Source organism: Aquarana catesbeiana, linkage group LG06 (genome assembly GCF_042186555.1).
Source record: "Aquarana catesbeiana isolate 2022-GZ linkage group LG06, ASM4218655v1, whole genome shotgun sequence".
NCBI lineage: Eukaryota > Metazoa > Chordata > Amphibia > Anura > Ranidae > Aquarana > Aquarana catesbeiana.
The window spans coordinates 157,580,732-157,599,624 of NC_133329.1; the positions used below are offsets into that span (position 1 = coordinate 157,580,732).

The 18,893-nt window shown below is 42.5% G+C and overlaps 1 protein-coding gene across 2 annotated transcripts in view; it reads right to left on the minus strand.

Annotated features, from left to right (window-relative positions):
• LOC141101783 (uncharacterized) overlaps nt 1-18,893 on the minus strand; it is a 66,642-nt gene that overhangs the window by 17,003 nt on the left and 30,746 nt on the right. The window contains exons 3-9 of one of the 2 annotated variants that reach the window (XM_073591111.1): nt 15,783-15,974; nt 13,119-13,171; nt 10,240-10,348; nt 6,582-6,621; nt 6,339-6,508; nt 985-1,158; nt 258-336 (exon numbers count right to left, since the gene is read on the minus strand). In XM_073591111.1, the coding sequence (XP_073447212.1) occupies nt 258-336; nt 985-1,158; nt 6,339-6,508; nt 6,582-6,621; nt 10,240-10,348; nt 13,119-13,171; nt 15,783-15,974 (817 nt within the window). The remainder of the gene's footprint in view (nt 1-257; nt 337-984; nt 1,159-6,338; nt 6,509-6,581; nt 6,622-10,239; nt 10,349-13,118; nt 13,172-15,782; nt 15,975-18,893) is intronic. The other variant, XM_073591110.1, reaches the window with a different exon arrangement.

The window sequence follows — 18,893 nt, forward strand, 5'->3', positions numbered from 1 at the left end:
ACTAGTAGTCTGGTTGTCTGTGGCTTCATTACTATCTGAGTTATTGGCATGAAACAAGCATGCAGCAAGTGAAGTCAGGATGAAACAAGAACCTCCTGTATTGTTTTTGGTGCCAAAAGTACTGAAGCTACCAGACAAGTATAGCAGTTGGGCAAAAGGTATTTTTGGAAGGGGGTAATCATATTTATATCCGAACAGGTTTCTTTTATGTTTTTTAATTTTTAGATCATAGAAGTAGACAATTTAGAGGCACACACCTTGTTCTTTTTCATCAACTCCCAGCATGATTTTCTTCAGTTCTCCAACATCTTTTGCTTTAACATAGGAAGAAACAACCTTCAAAACAAAATAAATTATGGTGACATTATAAATGTAATGTCACACCCTCTCTTGGCTACACTGCCGTCACGTCAAAGTACAAAGGAGTTTACCAATGCACACATCCTGAGGTATCACCGAATAACCTTCAGGGCTCATGCACATAAATACAGGAGTATGGGTGTGCAGTATAAAATATGCCTGTATTTGCAACACCCAGGAGCCCTAGCTGGTGTGTAATTCTGCCCATAGGACTGTATTGACAGACCGAGCTGTATGGGCGTAAGGGTGAAGTTTCCCAAAAGTTAAAGTTTTGCGTTTGAGAATCTATGCCAGGACGCGCCCACCTGTTAACATAAGGACCGATGTTTACAGGCATATGTATACCCATGTACAGCATATTCTGTCAATACAGTTCCATGGGCAGATGTACATACCAGCTAGGCCTCTCGGGCGTTACAAACACAGATATGCATTTTATGTATGCCCATATGCCTGTATTTGTATTTGTGTGCATAAGCTCTTACTAGAGACAATGGTAAGTTTAGTCTTCCTGGGGCCACAATAGTCTCAATGTCCAGGAGTGTTTCTATTTCTAAATACCCTGCAATATGGCACTGATTATAGGCTAACAGTCATTTAGAAACAGGAAAATCCATTTCTTACCTGTCCAGTACTAGAGGTAGCACTGCTATACAAAGTGTTCTGGAGGAAAAGTGTTTTTGACTTTCCATGATCACCGATTAGACTCATAAACAGGGGTGGTTTGGCTCCTTTTGGAGAAATGACTCCTATATGGACTATAATTTCATAATCTATATTCTTACTCTTTTCTGTCACCTGTAGTCAACACAAATGTAAGTGAATTTATTGGTTATGCAACACACATCACACACCTTTAAAAAAGATTGTTTTTAAAGAAGCAATTATTTTAATGACGGTTAAAGTGAAACACCTGACTTATTTTTTTCTGTTGTTTATATTATATACCAATGTCTTCTTGTTTCTTGCATTGCTGTGTACGTGCCTATCTGCCTTGTACCTTAATAAAAGTTTATCTGTTAAAAAAAAATTGATGCACCTGTCAAACAGGTGCAGAAAAATTGGTCCTTGGGTATTAATTGTGACCATGAAACCTATACCAAAAAATTACTTCAAGATAAAATCAACACCCACAAAGCTAGGCCGCCTAGACAGTTTCCCAGAGATTTGAGATCCCAATAATACTTAATCAGCAACATAGACATCGACATTAGGGGCTTGATAGCTGCTGCTAATCCAGGACTGATTCATTTTGACAAGTGTCAGCCGATCAACAGAGTTTGTGGACAGACATGCTCTTTTATCTGTCACAAAACCTCTGGCAGCACCGGATACCCATTCAGAAAGCACACAGGATGCAGGCAGCCCAATTGCATACTGGGCAAGTTCTGGCCACTGGTCTATTCTCATGACCCAGAAACCCAGTGTATCGTCTACTGGAAAACTCTCCATGCCTGTTTTCACCCCTAGATAATCTTCTACCATATGATGCAGATGCTGCCAATGGGATCTTGAAGCTGACAGCCCTGGGCACTGAGGGTAAAAAAAAAAATGTAAAATGCATCACTGAGGCGGCCCCCTTCTTCACTGCTCCTCCTTTGACCAACAAAAGCCTCAAAACTAGCTTTTCCATGAGTCTGTAACCTACCAGAGTCTGGAAAGGCATTAAATAAACCCCTCTTTAAGGTGCCCTCAAGATATTTCATCCTGTGCTCCCTCTGTGAGGGCAGGATGAGTTCAGAGACTTCCCCCTTGTAATGGTGGTGAAGGAGGGTTGCCAACCAATAATGATCCTGCTCCTTGATGTCACAAATTCTTGGGTCCTTTTGCAGGCTTTGAAGAATAAGGGAGCCCATGCACCGCAAGTTTGCGGAGGCATGAGAAGCAGAGTCCTCGGGGTTATTGAGGATTACAGTATCTGGTACTGCCTCCTTCCAGCCACGTACTACTCCCAAGGTTTCTGGGGACTGAAAACCATCTCTTAAAGTTTGATGTATGTCTTCCTCTGCTTCCATGCCTCCAAAACTACCAGAATCCTCCTCCCTCTTCTCTTGTGTGTTCTGTGTAGTCGCAAGAATTGTGTCTGCATAAAGTGGGCATTGAGAGGAAAGGAAGTGCTCCTCTTCCTCCCGCTGCTCTGCCTCGAGTGCCCTGTCCATAATGCCACACAGAGTATGCTCTAGCAGCAAAATGCTCCAGCAGGATGCTCCATGCTCCATCAGAGATTGTGTAACTGATGCATGCATTGTCATGGCTCACCATCCTTGTTGCCTCCTCAAATAGTGACAGTACAGTGCATGCTTCCTTTATCAGCAGCCATTAGTGTGGGAAAAAAAGCAGAGTTTCCCTGAGCCTGACCTTGTGCCATACTCACACAGGTACTCGTTGACGGCCCTCTGCTGCATGGGCAGCCGTTGCAGCATTGCCAAAGTTGAGTTCCACCTGGTGGGTATGTCACAAATCAGGTGGTTTGCGGGCAGGTGGAATTCCCACTGAATTTCAGCCAACCAAAAACTGGCTGTGTGTGAAATGGCTACAGACTCTTCAGGCCTGCCTTGCAAACCTGGTTACCTGTTTAAGAAATGCTGCACCACCAAATTGAGGACATATGCCAGGCATGGCACATGTGTCAACTTTCCCTGTCGAAGGGTGGACAGAAGGTTAGTGCCATTATCGCACACCACTATTCCTGGCTCAAGCTTCCATGGCGGGAACCACCTCTGGGCCTGCCCCTGCAGAGCTGAAAGAGTCTCTGCTTCGGTGTGGCTCCTGTACCCTAGACAGACCAGCTGAATGGTCTGCATGGCATCTTTTAGCCTGACTCCTTGAATAGCCCCTTGAATGCTTAGGGGGTACTGGTGGTTCATATGACAATTCAGCAGAGGAGGGCATAGAGTAGGGGGGGTGGAGATGTCAGATCTCGCATCACCACCACCAGCTGTATGGAGACATGGCAGCAAAACAAGCTCCAGCACTGAGCCCTGTCCTGCATCCTTTCTCATTGCAAGCAGAGTTACCCAGTGTACTGTTAAAGAAATATATCGCCCTTGACCATGCTTACTGGACCACATGTCGGCATTAATGTGGACCTTGCTGCTGAGTGCCTTGCCCAACAATGCCAAAACATTGCCTTCCACGTGATGGTACAGAGCTGGAATGGCCTTGCGTGCAGAGAAATAGCGACTGGGAACCTGCCATTGTGGTACAGCACATTCTGCAAATTCACGTAAGGGGGCAGAATCCACCAGACGGAAATGCAGGAGTTGTAAAGCCAGCAATTTGGACAAACAGAATTTAGAAGCTGGGCATGTGGGGGGGCAGGGAGTGTATTTTCTTTTTCAATGCAGCAGCTGGGGCAGAGAAATTTGCCTGCTATACTCAACAGCTGGTGGTGTGCTGCTGGCAGACGTGTTGCAAGGACCTGTGACACTCTATGTTATACCATCATCCCTGTCAGTGGAGGCTGCTGAGAGGTCATGAGATATAGGTGGGGTAGACATGAAAGGTGAGGAGTGAGGAGGAGAAGAACTGTGTCGCTTGTGTGTGGCTTTCAGGTGCTCTTGCCAATGGGCTGAGTGGTGGGAGGCTAAATGCCTTGTCAAGCATGTGGTAGCCAAATGGCTGGTGTTTTTTCCATGTTTGATCTGCTTGCAGCAGAGATTGCAAATTGCAACTGTGCGCTCGGCTGCACATGTGCTAAAAAAGGTCCACACAGCTAAGCTGTGGGAAGTGGGCCAGGAGATAACAGCTCCGCCATCTGATGAAATTGTGATTGTTATCTGAAGGCTGCCTCTAGAGGACATCCTGCCTCGCTGGGGTTATTTCTCCCCCTCACTTTATTCCTCTGCTCTATCAACACCTATGTCCTGTCAGTGACCTCATCATCCCCTCAATCCGCATCATCACTGGAGCCAACTTGGCAATACGCTGCGGCTGGGGGAACATGACTGCCAATTTGTTGTTTATCAGTGTTCTCCCCTCTCTGTAGGCTCATGTTACTTCCTTCCTCTACCTCAAAACCAACATCAGAATCAAGTAATGTCTGTGCATCCTCAAGAAGCAAGTGGCTGATGCTGTGTTCAAATAATTCAGCTGACTCCTCAATGCATGATGCTGGGGCTATGGCAGGAGTGGCTGTGGACAAGGAGGCAGAATAAGCCACTCTGGCAGCTGCAGTGGACTGTGCACTAGTATCAGCTTGGGTCATAGAGGATGAGGATGGTTTAGTAAGCCAGTCCACCACCTCCTCTGCATGCTGTGGCTGGATAGCACGGGCAACATTGCTAAAGAGACAAATGCGCCCTGCTTGAGGAAAAACCATGTCCACTTTTGTCTGTGCACAGATGCTGCTGGCCCCCTCATAGTGGCATGGGAACATCTGCCTCTCCTTGTTGGCCTCCCAGACATGATGGGGGGTGCTTATTACCCAAATTTAATAGAAACTGGGAAATGTGTGATTGGATGCACTTTATTGAATGCAAAGTTTTGTTTGGTGCGCTTTAAATTGAGGACTGATGCTGACAGAAATGTAAAAAAAAATAGAAAAAAAGGGGGAACTCCAGCATCACAGTCAGAAAAAATGTGGCTGGCAATTCTAAATAAAGGGGGTAGGCAGGGGGCAAAAAAAGACAAAAAAATACACAGCAACCAAAAACAGAAAAAGGGTATACAGCACTAAATGTTATGTAATGCTGTGTTAAACACTGCACAACACTAACACACTACATTATACTGACAAACTATATGCACACTATACTAACACTGCACTAACACTCTACACTCAGAGTAACAATAAGTGAACACACTTACTGCTAGTAGCAAATTGAGCCCTGCTTTATCTATCTCAACTCCAACAACACACTGCAAAAGCTTCCTATGGGAAGGTACCTTTTATAGTGTGGGTTGGGACTATGAGCACTGAGCCGTGATTGGACAAAGTCATAATTTTGTCCAATCAGGGCTCTGAGAGTGCTCTGTGCCCTAATTGGCAAAGCCTTGCAGGTCAGGTGCAAGGCTTCATCCATTTAGGGGGCAGGTAATTATCCCGCTGAGCGCCCCGCAAATTGGGGTGTTCGCCGAACAAGTGAACAGGGATGTTCGGGCCGAACGTTTGCACGGATACAACTGTTCACCCAACACTAGTGCATACCATAACATCAGCATTGGGCAAATAATGTAATAAATGACCTTATCTTTGTATTACACAGAATTTCAATTTAAACAAGTCACAATTCTCTTGGTAATATCAGTTTTCTGCTTTTAAACACTGGTATTAGGATTTTTATTTTTTTTTTATTGATTTTCTGTGTCTCCAGATTGAGTAAAAAGCATTTTAAGAATGTTAAATTGAATTTTCTTAATCTAAGTATTAAATAATTTCCTACAGAAAAAACACACTTCTTTATCATGTCAATAGGAAGACAGTAGGTGTTTACTTTATAAAGGCTTGTTATGTAACCTCTCTCACCAATCACATTTAAAGCAACCCTGGGAGTATATTAAAAAATACAGGTCGTCTGTAGAAGCCTTTCCTAGCCATAGTTCCTCCCCAGCAGCCACAATGTCACTACATGACACAGGAGCTCTTCAAAAGTATGAGGTTTCTACAGACCAACCACCAGAAAGGTGAGTATTAAGATCCTTTTTTATAGGTAGGTGCCAGATTATTTTTTAATATGTTGAGAGGTTTGCTTTACATTTCCCAGGCAGGTTTGAATCTGTACAGCAGCTGTAAGAAACGTCCTAGTACATTCCTTTTTTAAGCATCAGGCTTTGTGTGTATGTGTGAGAGAGGCTGCAAGGAGCATGCTTCAGCATTACCAACATGTCCTTTTCAGGATCATTATTTCACAGATCAAAGGGAGTAGAGCAGGCTTGTTCACTTGAGCAAAGTTTGAATAAAAATGGAACTATTCAACCATTACATTGTCTGTTCCTGAATAAATTTCAAATTTTCCATTCCAATGTAGACTAAATACCTTTGAAGAGCCCTTCTCTATAGGATGAAACTTTGTAGAACCATAATCCACATTCTCTACATATTGGGTGTGACTCTCCTTATTCAGAGTTGATGGCTCTTGTTTGCAGGTTGGTATCTTAACACATGTAGATGTAAAATATTGCCCTTTGCCAGCTTTTGCACCATCCTCTGCCATAAAAACAAACAAATACATGATTTTATTAAATATATTTATTTCCCATCCTGATGTTGTATGAATTACCTTTATGTTGATGAAGATGTGGTAAAGGACAGCCTGGAGTCTATAAAAAAGGAGATAAAAAAAAAAACACAACTGTTGGAAAATGTACCACAATTGTTTAGCTGTACATCTGTATATTTTACCTTAATGCCACAATTCACCACCAAGCTATTATGTGAAAAAGTAACCTACACGTTTTGGTCACAATGGTCTCTATATCAAGTACACTCTTATAATACCAATACCAATAATTTATTCAATCATTTGGATATACACGTAGAAACCTTTGCAACCTCAACCCTTCTCTACTCTGCTACTGATCACCTCTATGACAAAATCTCACCTCTGTCCTGCCCCAACCTAGCTACTTTCATCTACAACAGCTCACTGTCTTCCTCCCTAGACAAGCTTGCCCCCCTCACTACACGCAGAATTAGGCCCTGACTGCTACAACCCTGGCAAACAGATGACACCAGAAGTCTCAGGAAACGTAGCCGCGCTCTTGAGCGCCTGTGGCATAAGACTAAGACCCAGGAAGACTTCACACAATATAAATCTGCCCTCCTAAAATACTATTCCTGCCTTCACACTGCCAAACAGACCTACTTTATCACACTCATTAACACCTTCTCATCCAGTCCACGTCAACTCTTCTCTACCTTCAACACTCTACTCTGTCCTCCACTGCCTCCACCCACCAACTCACTCACTGCCCAGGAGATTGCCAATCACTTCAAAACTAAGATTGATACAATTCATGAGGAGATCGCCCATGCGCAAAAACCTCCCCCATGCAACACCCCATGTCCACAGATACAATCATTACTTCCCTCATTCAACCCTGCTACTAATTACTGATGTTGCTAAACTTTTATCTAACACTCATCTAACCACCTGCCCCCTGGATCCTGTTCCCTCGCAAATGCTACGCTCACCCTCTGACTCGATTCTACACTCTCTAACTCACATTTTCAACCTCTCCCTCTCTTGTGGCATCTTCCCAAACCCTCTAAAACATGCGCTAGTCACCCCCATACTTAAAAAGCCCTCACTGGACCCCACCAATCTCAACAACTTACGTCCCATCTCCTTACTCTACTTCTCCTCCAAACTTCTTGAAAGACTGGTCTACAACCGACTAAGCGACCATCTGACCATGAATAAACTTCTTGATCCCCTTCAGTCCGGTTTTCGCCCTCAACACTCCACGGAAACTGCTCTCCTTAAACTCTCAAATGACCTACTAATGGCTAAAACCAGTGGACACTATTCTGTACTACTTCTCCTGGATCTCTCTGCTGCCTTTGACACAGTGGACCACCCCCTCCTCCTCAAAAAACTCCACTCCTTTGGTCTCCGTGACTATACTCTTCGCTGGTTCTCATCCTACCTATCACACCGCTCCTTCAGTGTCACTTACAACTCTACTTCCTCCTCTCCTCTTCCTTTCTCCGTTGGGGTCCCACAAGGTTCTGTTCTTGGACCTCTCCTTTTCTCAATCTACACCACCTCCTTGGGTCAGTTGATTGCCTCCCACGGCTTTAAATATCATCTCTACGCTGATGACACCCAAATCTATCTCTCCACCCCCCAGCTCTCTCCATCTGTCTCCTCACGCATTACCAACTTACTAGCAGACATATCAGCCTGGATGTCACATCACTTCCTCAAACTCAATCCAAAACCGAGCTCATGATATTTCCTCCCTCAGGTGCCACTTCCCCTGATTTCCCTGTCAATATCAACGGCTCAACTATCGACCCATCTCCCCACGCCAAGGTCCTAGGTGTAATCCTGGACTCTGAACTAACCTTTCGACCCCACATTCTATCACTATCCAAAACTTGCCGCCTCAATCTCCGCAACATCTCCAAGATACGCCCCTTCCTAACCAATGTCACCACAAAGCTTCTAATCCACTCCCTGGTCATCTCCCGCCTCGACTACTGCAACTCCCTCCTCATTGGTTTACCTCTAAATAGGCTATCCCCACTTCAGTCCATCATGAACGCTGCTGCCAGGCTCATCCACCTCACAAACCACTCAGCGTCTGCTACACCCCTCTGCCAATCCCTCCATTGGCTGCCACTCAGTCACCGAATTAAATTCAAGATACTAACTATAACTTACAAAGCCATCCACAACCTGGCCCCCAGCTACATCTCTAACCTAGTCACAAAATACCAACCTAATCGTTCTCTTCGCTCCTCCCAAGACCCCCTGCTCTCAAACTCCCTTGTCACCTCATCCCATGCTCGCCTTCAAGACTTCTCCAGAGCCTCCCCCATCCTCTGGAATGCTCTACCCCAATCCGTCCGATTTTCTCCTACTTTATCCACTTTCAGACGATCCCTGAAAACTCATCTCTTCAGAGAAGCCTATCTGGCCCCCACCTGTACATTTATCTTCTCAAACAGCACATCACCCACAGTTATTACCTCTTGTATCTCTTGACCTTCCCTCTTAGATTGTAAGCTCTAAGGAGCAGGGCCCTCTGATTCCTACTGTATTAAAGTGTATTGTATTTGTACTGTCTACCCTCAAGTTGTAAAGCGCTACGTAAACTGTTGGCGCTATATAAATCCTGTATAATAATAATAATATAACCAAGCTGATAGAGTGACCCTGTTGCGTCACAAAAAGGCATACCTTTAAAAAAAGGCACACCTGTATGAAGACAGTACATACTGTATTTACCTTTCCTGCTACTTCCACAAAGGAATACTACTCATATCCCGAGAGATCTTCTGCTGAAGTCTGCAGGAAAACTGGCATTTCTGGTAGTGTTAATCTTCTGGGCCCCCCACAGGGCTCACTGGTTCCTCCTTTTGACTTCAACCACACTGGACGTTTGCAGAAGAAACCAGTAAGAGACCCAGGAGGTCAACAATCGTAAATTTTAATTTTCCTGTGGCCTTCAGCAGAAGATCTCTCAGGTTTAGAGCAATTTCTGATGCAGGGATGATTGAGTGAGAGGGAGCTAGAAACTATATCATTTTTAAATGCTGCCTAATTCCCCACTGGAGAGACAATAGGAAGTGGAGTTGAATATGCCCAAAAAGCATACAACATAAAACGTTCCTGACTCTACCCAGAACAGAGAAAATTGGGCATAAATTCTAAATCTATGAAGTCTATGACTTGAAGTCATATCAAACCCTCAGATTTTTTTAAAGCACTTTCAGCAGCTGATTTATTCACTTACTGGATATGCAGCTTCTTTGTCTATTAATCCTTATGTTCCTGTTTAAGTTGATGCTATAACCACTGCCCCAGGTATTTATTTTTTCAGGGTGGCTCCTTTCTCTTGCAGCATCCTATGTAGCCACCCCTGTGTGCTTCAATCTAAGATGGCAAGGCACTCCCCTGCTCCTCCCTCCACTTCCTAAGCTAACAGACTGTGAAGACTGCACTGTCCACTGTGCCAGATTTAGTACTCTCCAGTTTTAGTAAATCAACCCCACTGGGTTTAACATTACTTTAAGCTAAAAATTGCTGGGGGTTTAATACTACCTTAAGCTAGTTCTTTTCTATCAAATAATATTTAGTCAAAGCTTTGTTTCCCCTACATTTAATATATGGGCAGTAGGATTAAAGATAATAACAAATAAATAAAATTATGTTTTCTTCATTGTATAAAGACATCATATTTCATTATAGTAATGTGAGTTCCACATACGGTGGCTACAATAAGATCTGCAGCCAAGGCAACAAGTCTTTTAAATTCTCCATGTGAAATGTCAGGTGGATGGTTATAAATTAGGTCTGATGAGAGGCCTTCCAGGTCACTGCAGAAAAAAAAAGAGGCAAATTACATATGAAAAATAGATACCTACAGCACTAACTGAGTTTATAAATTAACATTTTAAAACCTGAAACCTGGGCAGTGTGGGAAAATGCATTTTTTTTTTAATGATCTACTGTGTATCTTTATGTCAATGAAGTCTCGTTTGTTCCCTGAATGCTATATATGTTTACCAATTCCATTCATATCTGTAGACAACTACACAGAGACTCCCTATGGTGCATGGTCTCAAGTGACTTTGTAGCTTTTTAATCTCTAATGTAAACACAGAGCAAGAACACAGGGAAATAGGAGAGCAGGGTGCTGGGACCTGATTTGAACAACTTTGTATACTTTTAAGATAAGTTGCTCCACACTGCCTGCAGCTAAGAAGGTAAGTAAAAGCTTGTTTAAAAACTCTCTTAAATTGCAATTTTCCTATTTGCCCCTTTACCCTGACCTAACCGGACATAACCTAACCCATCTTCCCAGACGCATACTTACCTATATCCAACAGCCACAGTGTCCTTCGTTTACACCATGTGCTGAAAGTCTGACTCTCCTTGCTCTGCGTGCAAGTTACAGCTCAATTGACTGCCTTCATCTCCAGCCTTAGGACAGGTCTATAGCTAAGTTTATGGGGCTGTAATGCACAGGCATGGTCAGGAGAGTGAGACTTGGTGCACTGACTGTAAACAAATGTAGCACCCTCCAGTTAGGTAGGTGCTAGAGTGAGGATTTTTTGTTGCCAGTGTAGGTAAATTTAAGCAGGCCTAGCTGGTTAAGGGCCTGTTTGCTTTCAATCTGGTCTGGGAGTGGCTCAGGGTAGCAGCTGGTGACTCACAGGCCGCATCACTTCACTGTCACCTCCTCCTTTCTTCTAGAAAGTGCTAGAAAGAGAGGAAGGGGAGAGAGGTGAGACTGCCTGGGGTATCTTAAGGAGCCTTGACAAACTTGGATTGGCAAGGGGCAGGCCTCCTTAAATACCTGGGGTGGTAGCTGAATGGAGGATAGCTAGCACCTGAACTATTTCTACACCACAGGGGCCCGAGGTCCCTGCCCACAAAAGGCAGTTCATTGAGGCCTGGCTGAAGCAGTGTCAGGCCTACCATGAGGTGCTAACTAGTCTGGAGGAGTAACAGTCTGCAGCAAGGGAAGTGCTGGTGGAGTAACAGTCTGCAGCAAGTATTCCCCTGATGTTGCCCGGGGTGATCTGGGTAAGCCTGCGTGTGCCTGCGGGCAGGACTGTGCTAAATGTGTTCCCTTTAGTGTGGCATGGGTTACAAACTTTATTGTTGCTATCGGCCACCACTGGGGAGATGGTTGCCAGGATGGGATGGCCTACAAAGAGTCACTCTGTCTCCATCAGGGAGGAAGGAGGTGGCAGAAAGAGGTTGCCTGACCCACACTTTTATGCCTGAGAGGGACTATTGAAGTACAGCTGCTCTAAAGTGAGTGTGTCCTTCATTTCTCCCTGACTTTGCAGGGCCTGCCACGCTGGGTGCCCAACGGATGAGACGTATCCCTTTGTAAGGACACTAAGGGTAAGGTCTGTTCTTGGAACTAACTCTTTAAGGAACCTGTTTGCCCGGGGAGGGCCCCCTCCCACAAGGAATTCCAAGGAGAATGTTACCTTTGAAAAAATCATATGTTGTGTTTTCCCCTTTGATGTTCTGTTGGCAGATTATAACCCCTCTTGACAGAACTGCAGGTGAAAATGTACTTTAAAAAGGACCTGTGTGTTGTTGTTATTATTTCTGTCAGCAGGATTTATAACCCCCTTCTGACAGAAATGTTGTAAAGTGTATAGGTAGTGGTAGGATAGGATGTTTGTCTATCATTATCAACAAAATAATTAAAAAATGTGCAAAATAACAATGATTTGGTTTATAATGATATTACTGTGTTTTTGCATTTTTTTCATTCACATTTTAATATTCATTGTTATAACACGTTATTTATTTGAGTTATTACATTTGGTGCTGTAATTATATTTAATAGTTATCAGAGACACACATACAGTATATCAGTCTTTTTTGCTAGTGCAGACATTTCATCCTTTTGTGATTCTCTAGTAAATGTAAGCCTAGCCTATTCTTCTGCTGCAGCCAATTTTTCACCACTGTTCCCTACCTGTACTCTTTTTTTTTCTATAACTTTCGGGCCAATTTTGTCTCATTAAAAATGTCCCTCTGCTAACCAATTTTACATTGCTGTATCATTTGTGGTCTATTAATTCTTAATGAGAGTCTGAAAGAAATTGGACAGTGGCAGGAGTACTAAGGGGCACTGTGAATACTGAGGGAGCACTGCAAGTACTGAGGACCTGGGGGTACAGCGTCACAAATACTTTTTCCTCTACGCTGCATTCTAACTGTAACAATGCTTCGTCGCCCCTTGCCAAAAGCTCTCTGAAGAGCAATCTGAATATGGATTGCTCTTTGAAGACCACAGCAAGTGTAAACAAGCCTGAAAACAGCCAAACCGAAAATAAACCAATTTGGGTTCTACTCCTGTATGTAAGCCAAGTTAATCCTAAAAGTAAAAATCAATTCCACACCCCAAATGTGCTGCCAGTGCATGCCGTCACTGAAAAAAAAAAAATTGTACTGCTCTGTAAAACCATGTACGATTTAAGGCATCCCCCCAAGCATGTTATTTAAATGCCTATTACCCCCTAAAAATCGCTAAACCCTCGACAAATCAAATCCAGACAGATCCTTACTAGCAGATAAATGAGAGAAAGAAATGTCACGATTAGAGACAATTATTACCATAATTTTTGGTTTAGGCTGCTTGGGTAGACACAATTATTTGAAAAACGGTCCTGTAAATATACAACAGTTAAGATACACATTATATAATGCAAATATTCATAATTGAAATGAAAAGCTAAGGCATAATAAATAACAAAGAACCACTCACAGCAATAACAGATATCAAGAAGTCACTTCTCACAGTTCATTTGGTCACTTTTTTTGCTTAGAATAAAGATCATGATTCTCGTGGCGTAACATCATCATTAACAGTATACAGAAAAATTGGGCTAACTTTACTGTTAAGTTTTTTTTTTTTTAATTCATTGAAGTATATTTTTTCCCCAAAAAATGTTGTTTGAAAGACCGCTGCGCAAATACAGTGTGACATAAAATATTGCAACAATTATTCTCTAGGGTCTCTGCTAAAATATATCATGTTTGGGGTCCTAAGTAATTTTCAAGCAGAAAATACAGATTCTAACTTGTAAGCAACAAGTGTCAGAAAAAGGCTTAGTCTTTAACCGCTTCCCGACCGCTCACACCGATGTACACGGCAGAATGGCGTGGGTGCACAAAAGGGCGTACCCGTACGTCACTTCATGATCCAGGGCTAGCGGGCGCACGCATGTCCATCGGTGGCCCACAATTGCATCGAGGAGAGGCAGAACGGGGAAATGTAAACAAGGCATTTCCCTGTTCTGCCTAGTGACATGACAGGGATCTACTGCTCCCTGTCATCGGGAGCAGTGATCTCTGTCATGTTAGTGGTAGCCCATCCCTCCTACAGTTAGAACACGCTGAGGGAACACAGTTAACCCCTTGATCGCCCTCTAGTGTTTAACCTCTTCCCTGCCAGTGACATTTATACAGTAATCAGTGGCTATTTTTAGCTCTGATCGTTGTATAAAATGTCAATGGTCCCAAAGTAGTGTCAGAAGTGTCCGAACTGTCCGCTGCAATGTCCCAATAAAAATCACAGATCACCGCCATTACTAATTAAAAAAAAAAAAAAGAATAATAAAAATGCCATAAATCTATCCCCTATTTGGAGACGCTATAACTTTTGCGCAAAACAAACAATATACACTTACTGCGATTTTTTTTACCACAAATGTGTAGAAGAATACATATCGGCCTAAAAATTTGTTTTTTTATATATTTTTTGGGGATATTTATTATAGCAAAAAGTAAAACTTTTTTTGTTTATAGTGCAAATAAAAACCGCAGAGGTGATCAAATACCACCAAAAGAAATTTCTATTTGTGGGAAAAAAAGGACGTCAATTTTGTTTAGGTACAACATCGCACGACCGTGCAATTATCAGTTAAAACGACAGTGCCAAATCACAAAAAATGCTCTGGTCATTAAGGGGGTAAAATCTTCTGGGGCTGAAGTGGTTAAAGAGGAACTGCAGTCTGCTCACATAATTTATAATATAAACATCTTTGCCATTCTGAAGCTTCCCTCCAACCATTTTGTATATTAATCAATATATACTGTGATACTGTACTTGCCAAATATGCTGAGGAAATCTCCCTCCACTGAGTCTGGCTGCAATCATTTTAACTGTGGGCAGCTGAAGCTGCTGCCTGTTCACGTCCTGGATTTACATAAACACACAGAGGCACACCTCCAGCTCTCCAGCTCTCATTGGCCCTCTTATGACCCATCCCCCCTCCCTTCCTGGCAAACTCTCACAAGAGTGAGAGAGTGAGAGCTGTGCATGATGTCATAAGCCTAGGCTTTTTTCCAGACAAGAAACAGGAAGTGGAGTGTATAAGGTATTTACTGGCAGAAAAAAAAATGTTTTACTATCCAAAGTTAAAACAACAAGGGCAGAAGATTTAATAGATGGAAAGATGAAAAAAATGACTGAAGTTCCGCTGTAAGTGGTTAAACTGACCTCATTTACAGACTGAAGGTCATCCCTTTGATCTAAAAGAATGAAATGTTACAATGTTTCTCTTTATCTCCCAGAGCTGAGGAATGTTGATAAACATTTATTTTTTTTATTTTGATAAACATTTGCCAGCTTTTTTTTTTTTTTTTTACAGCTCTGAGCAGAGAATGGCTCTGTGCTTGTTACACAGAATCATGGAAATGCCGGATTAAGATCGTGAGGGGGGTTGAATTGAGATTTTTTTAACGATTAATCCTGCAGCTCTACACCATATTAGAGATAACCAAATTCTGACTGGTTACTAAAGGTAATTATTAGCCATAGCTTTTTGAACTGTTATCTAAGAAGCCCAACAATGCCAATGATACCACTATTTAGATGGTGCTATTATTATGCTTAAAGCGGTTGTATACCCGCACAAAAAAATATATATATTTAAAAAAAAAAAAAAAAAAAAACCTTGTAAAGCAAGGGCATAATGAGCTAGTATGCACAGCATACTAGCTCATTATGAAATACTTACCTTAGAACGAGGTTTTGGCATCTGATCCCAGTCACCACTGAGGGAGCTGACATGTTACCCTCAGACGGTCTTCCGGGCATGCGCGGAAGTAGTAATTCTACTTTATATCGCTAGAAGCATGTAAGACCCATTATATGAAGGTCTGATGTTGGAAAAAGATCTGAATCTAAAACATCTTACTTTATGTTTTGGACTTATGATGTGGTTTAGGCAACTTCTGACATCATAGAAACTATATAGCTTTTAATAAACTTACAGGCATGGTTAAAGCTGACATATTCTTTTTTATTTTTCTTTGCACTTTTATCCTTCTCTCTTGTTTTACTTCCATTTCGTCCTTTTTATCTGCTTCAGACTTTCCTATGTAATGCCGAAGAGCAGCCTCCATCTGCTTGTCCAAAAAATGATTCTTGATTCCTTGACTTTGATGTACCATATGATTACCTGCCTGTTGAATATTGCAAGAAAATGCAGTTAGTTGTTAAACAGTAAACAAAAAGCTGTTACTTCTGTGCAAGGTGATGGTTTATGCGTGGTTTATGCGTGGTATGAGGAGTATTTTCATCTCCCCTTCCTACCACGATGCAGCCCTGAATTGTAAGCAGATGTGTCATGTGGGGATTGGGGGAAGTCTATCTGGTCACAGTTTATACCAGACTTTTTTTCACTCTGGCAACCAAATCGAGTGCTGACTGAGCAAAGGGCCAAAGGGAAGGTGAATATAAAAATGTAAACATTTGGTGGCAGTTACTGATGGAACCTGTTGCTTTTTCCTGCATGGGCAAAGTACAAGTGCAGGTAAGAAATGTTTTTTTAATCATATGTGCACAAAAATAAACATGCATATTAGTAAATTATAATATAGTTGCTCCTCAGCACAAAAAGGATGTACAACAACTATCTTGGATACAGTACATAAAAAGAGAAAGGGTATTGGGACTTTAGATGAGGCATGTCATTATAAATGATGATACATAAAATAAACATAAAATTATTATAGTTTATTAACACCATCACATTGGCATTCCGTAATTTTTTAAAGAACATGTTAAATAAATGAATAATTGTATAATGTAATCAAGAGTCTAGCATATTAAATTACAAATAAATAATGGACATGATTAATACAGTGAATGCAAGATGGGTAATAGCGATCATCAATAGACATCATTGGCAAAATATATTTCAGTGATTGCTCATACATCAATTGTCAAATGTACAGACAAACATTATATAATGCGTATTGTTAAACCAGACTTGTCTTGGCACCCTTGTTGAAAACGCTATGAGTTTCGTGACATTACAGTCACTGATCAGGAGTATGATGAAAAATTATACTGTAAAATGGATAGATAAAATATCTATTAGTATAAGTGCCCTTTAGGGGAGGAAAATCTCAGGGAAAGGCAACTTAAATGTTACTTACAAGTCCCAAGCTTTGCCCAGCTTCTAAATGGGAAATAACGGGGGCCTCAGATAACATGTCTCACCTGGGGTTGAGGCGGGAAACCCCCTCCAGACTGAGGGAAGCAGCCATGTGGCAGGCCAGGTCACCACAACACAGTCCCTAAATGTGATATGGGTGCACTTGTCTTCTGTAATGAATGTAAAAAGGGATGTGTGAATGAATTACTGTATTTATCGGCGTATAGCACGTGCCGGCGTATAACACGCACCCCAATTTAAGAGGGAAGTTTCAGGGAAAAAACGTTTTTTTTTTTTTAAATAAACCACTTTGAAGCAAAATAATGGTCAGTGAGCATCAATTCAGCCTGATTAGTGCCCATCTGCAGCCTCAATGCAGCCTAATCTGTGCCCATCTACAGCTTCAGTGCAGCCTGATCTGTGCCCATCTGCAGCCTGATCTGTGCCCATCTGCAGCCTGATCTGTGCCCATCTCCCCATCAATGCAGCTCACCATCTCTCCTCACAGGAAATCACTGAGCCGTCATCTGTTTACTCGGCTCTCAGTCAGCAGTCACATACATAGTCCCACCTCCGCCATTGACATTGATAGACAGAACACTGGTCCAATGCCAGTGGCGGAGGCGAGACTGTGTTTGTGACGTGAGAGCCGAGTTAGAGCCGAGCAGAGAGCCAAGTGGAGAGGAGATGACGGCTCGGTGATTTCCGGCGGCACTCGTCCCCCTCCTTCCCCTCTGACATCATTCTGCACATGCGCAGCGTGTAGGCGCGGCACGAGCTCGACTCAGGGGGCCTCTCAGGAGTCCTCCTTCACTTCCGGCCGCACACAGCTGTCACCCATTTGGTGGACAGGGCGGCGGAGGTGTACGGGTCTATATATATCCGGCCCCATTTCCACGGCATCATGGACACTGAGAGGAACAACCTGGGATATCCACTCTAGACTTCAGTCTACTAGCAGTGAGTACTCTGTTTCTGCAATGAAGCACACGTTTTTACCAAGCGCTGCTCTCATTCAATACAGGGGCTATCTACTCTATGTTCTCTGCCCACAGCAGCGATACTTACCCTATATGTTTTCTGGATTTTTCTTCAGCATCTCCAACATCCCAGTCCTCTCAGGCTCTGACACTGTGTATGTGTTTTGGCTGTTGACCCTATTACAGGTATGTTTTTGCCAGCAAGCAATTCTTTGTCTGCAGGGCTACTTTTATATTGCAGATATATCTATATACCTACATACTTTTTTACTTCTTTTCTAGGACTCCCTTTAATAGGCCTCAGTATCCGGGGCCGTTTCCTAAAACAGGGACCCCTACGCACAACCCCCAAACACCCTCTTTTTATTGGGGGTGGTGGTGGGGTGTCCCTGCATTTTTTGCATCTGTGCATATCAAGACACAACCATCGTAGATGTCTATTTACAAGCAGTCACAATGCGAGCAGGGCGGCTGACGACCCCATGTGGCAATGTTTTTAAATATGAACATGGATTTTTCATGTATATACAACTGAACTAGATGTGAGTTGCCAATTATATTCGGCTTTTCCATGTCTGTGTTATTGGATTGATGTTTTAATTCACTGTTGACTTTCTACTTTTGGATTTCATAGACTACATATAATCTGTTAAATCCCTGATGAAGGAGATGACAATCAGCTCTGAAATGCATGGGGTATAGGATATTGTATCTCCATTGTTGTATACCTTGATTTTTCAGTATTCATGACCCTGTTTAGTACCTTGTTTATACTGTTTTTGCAATAAATATATTTTCATATAATTCATTGATTTTGGTAGTGCCTTTAAAGTCCCACCCCTAGGGGTTTTTCTCTTTTTCCTTGTGTATTAAGTGAGTCCACAAAAAACTAATGAAATGGGTGCAAACTCATTTTGGGACTGTTATGATGCACTCAGGTAGGAGTGCTCAATTACTAAACA